Source organism: Lactuca virosa, chromosome 5 (assembly GCF_052849685.1).
Source record: "Lactuca virosa cultivar CGN04683 chromosome 5, Lactuca_virosa_CGN04683_v6, whole genome shotgun sequence".
Taxonomy (NCBI): domain Eukaryota; kingdom Viridiplantae; phylum Streptophyta; class Magnoliopsida; order Asterales; family Asteraceae; genus Lactuca; species Lactuca virosa.
This window is the reverse complement of record NC_136430.1, coordinates 249,999,243-250,006,269: the sequence shown is the minus strand read 5'-3', so window position 1 is coordinate 250,006,269 and position 7,027 is coordinate 249,999,243. Positions and strand designations below refer to the sequence as shown.

The window sequence follows — 7,027 nt, the reverse complement described above, 5'->3', positions numbered from 1 at the left end:
CGACGGTGGTTCACGACGACAGTCACCCGCACACGGCGGCGGCCAGAGGAAAAATTCCATTTACCAACCACACATACAAGTTAAACATTATTAACACACACACCAAATCACACACACAGCCACCTCCTCACGAAGGCTGGTGGCGGCAAAAGAAAGAGACTTAGCGGCAGCCACCATGGTTGGTTGTCATGGTGGTTCGCCTCACCTCCCACCAAAATATCGCCTCCTGCACAAGCTCCACGGTTCTAGCAGCAACACACGTATAACACGGTACGAGACCACAACCCTCAGCCACCAACTTGGCGGCTGACGATGTCGGAGTTAACAGAAACGGCGGCTAGCGGCAGCAAGGACGTAGCTCACTTCACACTCATCGGAAAGAACAAAGGAGAGGAGAGAAATTGGTTGCAATTAGCTTACCGAGTGCTTCCGGTGGCTCACGAACCACACACGACGAACACAGCTTCAACTCCGATCTCGGTGGCTCTTTCGGCTGCCCATGACGTTCGGCTGTAATGTTGTAGTGGCGTTTCAATGGCGAGGTAGCCGCTTGGCGGCATTGTCTGATCGGAAAAACGAGAAGAAGAGTGGTGGCGGCCGGAGAGTCACGAACGACGGTTGCCATCAAAGTAGGGTTAGGGTTTGCATCCTCCAAACGAGAGGGAAAGGTGCGCCGGTATAAACCTGGGCCGTCTTTCTAAACTTAAGTCCCTTTCTCCAAGTTCAGTCCTTCCCTTTAAGATCTTTTTTCAGATTAACTCCCAATCTTACCAAACACCCCCTGCCTTCAGAAATCTTTACAAAATGACTCTGAAAATTACACTTAACCCCCAAAATTCCAAAAACTATGACATTTAACTCCCATGACTAACATCCATAAATTATTATGGATTTAGGGCTTCAATAAAATAATATAAAAATATCATTTACATCTCAGGGTTTTAGGGTTTATTATTTATTTACTTTAATTTTAGCGGAATGTTACGTTCAAAAAAAATGTGGCATATTAATTTATTTTAATTAAAAAAAACACAAAATGATACGTGGATTTAAATTTATTCAAAAAACCATAAAATTATATGGGTCAAGTTCAATGAGAAGATGACATTTGATAAAAATAATCTTTATTTATTAGGTAATATATATATATATATATATATATATATATATATATATATATATATATATATATATATATATATATATTACCTAATAAATAAAGATTATTTTTATCAAATGTCATCTTCTCATTGAACTTGACCCATATAATTTTATGGTTTTTTGAATAAATTTAAATCCACGTATCATTTTGTGGTTTTTTTTAATTAAAATAAATTAATATGCCACATTTTTTTTTATGTGAGACCACTATATATATATATATATATATATATATATATATATATATATATATATATATATATATATATATATATATATATATATATATATATATAGTTAGATTTATGTGAGACCACTATATTTTGTGAGACGGGGAGACGCAATCGTAGCCACTCATTTTGTAGATAAAAAAACATTTTTAAAATACAAAATAATTGAAATTTTTCGAAATTTTTTTTAAATGTTATTTTCTTCATTTTTTATCCAAAAAAAATAATATAAATAAATAAATAAAATTACCGCTTTTTTGAAATATCTGTGAAATATTTTAGTAGAATATTAAAATATTCTACTAAAATATTATAATATTTTACATATCTGACAAATCTAGTAGAATACTAAAATATTCTAACATTCTAAAAATCACATTACAATATTTACAGTTTAATATTCTATTAAAACATTTTACGTATTTACAAAAAAAAACGGTAATTTTTATTTATTTATTTTTTATGTATTTATTTATTTTTTAATTTTTTTTATAAATAAAATGACGAAAATAATAATTAAAAAAAATCGGATTTTTTCTTTTATTTTGCATTTTAAAATTATTTTTAGATTGTGTCTTACGGTCTTATAAAATTAGCATGGTTTCAAATGAAACTATATATATATATATATATATATATATATATATATATATATATATATATATATATATATATATATATATATATATATATATATAGAGAGAGAGAGAGAGAGAGAGGTTCAAATGTTTTACTATCATTTGTGTACATGTAGGATTGATTCTGTACCAATCATTTTAGTTATTTTAAGAAAAATAATTAACACATATTAAATGTTAAAGATTTAATTAATACTCATTATATCTTCTAACATGTAATATGCATTAATTATTTTTTCTTAAAATAATTAAAATGATTGGTCCACAGTTAATCTTACATGTACACAATAGATAGTTAGAACACAACAACCTAATTATATATATATATATATATATATATATATATATATATATATAATTCAAAATGAGTTAGTATTTCACATTAAAAATATTGTTTAAAATTATAATGTCTCCATTTGGCATTAAATAATAATGGAAAAAAGAATCTTTGTAGGCATGATTGCCAGAAATTATTATATTCTGAAAAAAAACTGGAAAATGATAGAATAAAAATTTCAAAAAAAAATCAACAAATGTGGAGAAGAAAACAAGGTAGTAATACAGTGTGTAAAATGAGTCCTTGTACTTTAGAAGTTAATAGATCAACTCCTTTAAAAGTTAGCAGATAGATCAACCTTTTTGATTTACTCTTCGCTTCTCACCATTAACTACCATCTAGGCAAAATAGATAAAAAAAACGTCGTTGTATTTTCACTTATTATTTTTATTTTAAATACTAATGCTAGATAATATGCAAGTCCAAATATGTATATTTTGTAATAATATATTTTTAGTTGAGGTTAATAAAATAGCTTATCATAAATTATCAGTTCCATATTTTAATAATAGTTGTGTTACATCGTTGTTAATAAATTACAAATAGCTAGATATCAAATAATTTATCTATAATAACATAGTGTAGCAAGTAAAAAAAGATGTATAGAACCATGAAGTTCAATTTACAATTCAACATCATCTTATCATATATGAATGCAATATTGTTCCTTGATAAAGATCTTAGACAACATGTTCATAACATTTCAGAGGGTGAAAGCCCCACATACACAATAAGAAAGTCGTAGCCGTAAAATGTGTTATGATGATCATGAGCTTGTTATAGAAAAAAGAAAAGATATATAGTCTATAAAACCGATCAAAGGATTATGCATTGATATTGTTCGGCAATGCATTAGGTTTGTTTGGCAAATAGTGAATAATTTAGTTCAATCATTATGAGAGTTTGTTATGATGATAGAAACTTAGGCAAGTACAATTTCTATTTCCCAAATTGCATAGGAATATTTGAAAGGTTGTTGGCCACTACTAAATAAAAAGCTTGCTACACACATGATGAAATCCTAGTGAACTGCTACTTCCATAAATATACATATTCATATGTAAATGTATACCTCAGTAAATTGTACAAGCATGCTTCCAAAAGACCTTTGTAAGTTTTATTAGTAATGAACATAAAAGACATGTTCAAACTCAAATGATAATAACAAACAAGATATTGATAACCATATGAAAACTAAAATTTTCAATGAATGAAAGTGAACATGATTCTTTTTGGGTTTTCTTAGTAGCTATTATTCTCATTGGGTAACTTTTATTTATCAAGTTTGGACATTTAAGTTTTTCGTGGATTACTAAGAATATGCTATTGAAAGTATATAAAAAAAGAACTCAAAGGAAGTAATTTGTATGAAGACACAAACCCAAAGGGAGAAAGGTGAAAATTGCAAGGAAAAAAAAGATGAAAGAGGAGTTAACCCCTTAATTATCAACTATTTACAATATTGCCAATACGGCTTCTTTATTCTTTTTCTTTCTTCTTAAAGCACTTGAGCCTATTTCACAGATGAAGAAGCAGAGGAAGAGAGCAGGTGGCCTTCTCTCTTAAGCCATCTCTCTCTCCCCCCTTCTTCTAAACCACTTTCACGAAGCTCACATATATATACGTATATATGTATGTATATATACATACTGTCAAATCTGTTCATAGTATCAATTATCAGCTCCCTTTAAGCATCCTCCGAAACCCTTTTCTTTCTGATGATTTGTCTGATAAATTCAGCAAGTGAGGAAAGAAAAGATTGAATTTTGAAAGAACCCTGATAAAATCTTGTCAAAAATGGCGGATTTGAAGGGAAAAAAGACTAACAAGTCAAGATTATCACTAAAAACCCTACCTTTTTTCTTGTCTTCATCCAATGATCAAAACAAGTCAGTAAAGAGATTTGGAGAACAAAACGGTGTCGTTGGGCTGGGAATTGTGGTCGCTTTAAACAATGAATCATCGGGTCATAATACCCAGAACCCGGTTTTCTCAGTTTCACCCAGATCCAACCCGATCCCGATATTTAGCAAGAGACCCAGTAAGGATGATGTTGAAATCGAGTTACTGGAGGAGTATACATGTGTGATATCGCATGTGGGGAATAATATGATCAAGAAAAGGGAGTATTTTGATGATGGGTTTAAGAGAAGAAGTGTTAATGGCGGTCGGACTACTAGCTATTGGGTCAGCACCACCGGTGGTGGTGGTGGCGGTGGTGGTGGAGTGTTTTGTTCTCCGTCGCCTCCGGTGGTTATTGGTGGTGGAACGGTGTTTGAGGATGGGGATTTCTTGAGTTCTTGTCATCTTTGTAAGAAGAAGCTTCATGGGTTGGATATCTTCATGTACAGGTATTGAATTATTCTGATTTGTGATTCTATAAAGTTGTGAACTTTGAGTTATTTGATACTTGTTTAGAACTCATTTCTTGAAGATTTTGGGTTCTATGATTAATTTGCTAAAAGTTGATGATTGTTGGAGTTCATTGTTTTTTATTATTAGTGTATTTCAAACTGGTATTCAAAATTCAAAGTAAATAATAGCTCTTGATTTAAAGATCCATCTTGAGGTGAGGGACGTTTTTTTCACTGCATGTAAAGTGTTTGTTTAGAATTAATGGTGGTAAAAAATAAAAATATAAAAAGACAAAAAGTATTTACGAAAATGTAAAGGGAAATACACGGAAAAACGAATGAGTGTCAGATTTGCAAAAAGTTAGTGGTGTACTTGGAATGCTCATTTCCAAGAGAAAGTAGCTCTTTTTGTATCAACTTAAAGAAAAACAATCATAGATAATACATCAAGTGCCATTTGGCCTAATGATATTTTAACAATCCTTTAGGTTGTGAGTTTAATTCCCTATAGGCTTTGTTAGAGAATATTTTTTAAAATAAAAAAAATATTCATGGCTTTTATATAGACAATAAGATAGATCGAGAGGGAGCAATCCCACTTTTTTTGTAAATTACATGTGAAAGACATTCTAACATATTTTGTTATGTGGCTATGTCACGTTATCTCTTGTTATGTGTAATAAACAAAGTTGTAGATACTTATAGTATCCATTTGTAACTAATTATTCTTATTGTTCTTTTTAGAGGTGAGAAAGCGTTTTGTAGTGAAGAATGTCGATACAAGCAAATCTCCATTGATGAACACAAAGAGAAGTATGCGTCGGGTGTGAGGAAACAGCCTGAATACACTGAGTCTCTATGCTCCAGTCCTATGCAGCTTCCTGCTGGGATGATTGTAGCATGAAGGTTTTCGAATTATATATACATATATTATATATATAATATATATAAATATATAAATATAAATAACGAAAATGGAATATAAAATGAAATGTGGTTCGAAAACGAACCCGAATAAGTTACTTTTGTTCGGAAGCAAAGAAAAGGATAAAATGTGAATCGGGGAATCGAAGGTGAAAGAGGGGTTTTAGGGTAGTATTTGTTTTTTGACTTGGAAGTTTTGTTTGGGATTATGTTATAGTTTGTAATGGAAGGATTGGGATTTTGGATGTACGAATACAACTAGTCATGCACAATGTACAAGTTGTTGATGCATGAGTTAGCGTAAAGCATTTTTGCCTACTTCTAAGTTGTTTAACAACTTGTTTTGTCACTTGATGTATGTTGTTGATTATGCTTATAACCTTTTAACTGACGTGAAGTTTCTATTCGTTTACATTTGTGGTTATATTCGACAATATGTGGTGTGAGAATGGGATTTGTTGATACATAACTTTTATTTTATGTTGATTTTATTTTTGTTTTGTATTATTTTGATATCGGTTTTTGTTGCTTTTCAGCTTCTGTTGCGTTGCGACTGAAGAAAAAAAGAGTTACATAAACCTAGTTTTGTTTGTTTTAGATTGGTTATACTACTATTTGTTTATTCTTATTCATATTGATTATGTTTAATATTTATTTTACTTCTCATTTGTGACTAGTGAAACACGTTATTGTTTATGTGATTATTTAACTATTCATTGCTTTTATATGTTTATAATTGTGTACTTGTTAATTGTTATTCTGTATCTTACTTAATTGTGATTCACATGTTTTAGTATAATTGTTATTTAGAGGGTGAAATGGTTAGAGTTTCTAATCATATAAACAGGAGGATGGACAAATTTACGACTAGAAGTTAGAACAGCAAATTTCGAACAAACAGTGAATATGAGGGTTTGTTCAAAAAGGAATTGTGAAAAAGAGTTGTTTTAACTTTTAAGTGTTAAAAAAGATTTATTAGACTTAGTTTTTATATTATTATTTATTTATAATTATTTATATAAGATATTTTAATTGTTTTGAGTTTGCTTTTTTTGAGAAAAATACAAAATTCGGGCCATGGACATCCATGTTTAAACAAAGTATCGTATAACTTAACCGCCATCAAGATTACATAGTAGCGATCACTTGAAATAAACACTCTAAAATAGAGTGATCTCACAAGTTTTAACAATGGAACATTTAAAAAAAACGCATATTATTATAACAACTTAACAAGTAAGAAAGAAAGAAATTATTCAGCACCTTCCATCGATACTTCTAATAATACTCAAATAAAATGTTTTGTCGTGATGTATGAGAATAATGATAGCTATATGCCAAAAGATCTATGAATAAGCCCATGCTTAGCTAGCCTAGCAGTAG

The 7,027-nt window shown here is 30.3% G+C and overlaps 1 protein-coding gene across 1 annotated transcript; it reads left to right on the top strand.

The window, feature by feature from the left end:
• Positions 1-3,898: 3,898 nt before the first annotated feature.
• On the top strand, positions 3,899-5,766 carry LOC145115390 (FCS-Like Zinc finger 14-like). Its single transcript, XM_079051679.1, has 2 exons — positions 3,899-4,717; positions 5,465-5,766. Exons 1-2 carry the CDS (start codon positions 4,164-4,166, stop codon positions 5,622-5,624), a joined length of 714 nt encoding a protein of 237 aa, XP_078907805.1. The 5' UTR covers positions 3,899-4,163; the 3' UTR covers positions 5,625-5,766.
• The last annotated feature ends 1,261 nt before the right edge of the window (positions 5,767-7,027 follow it).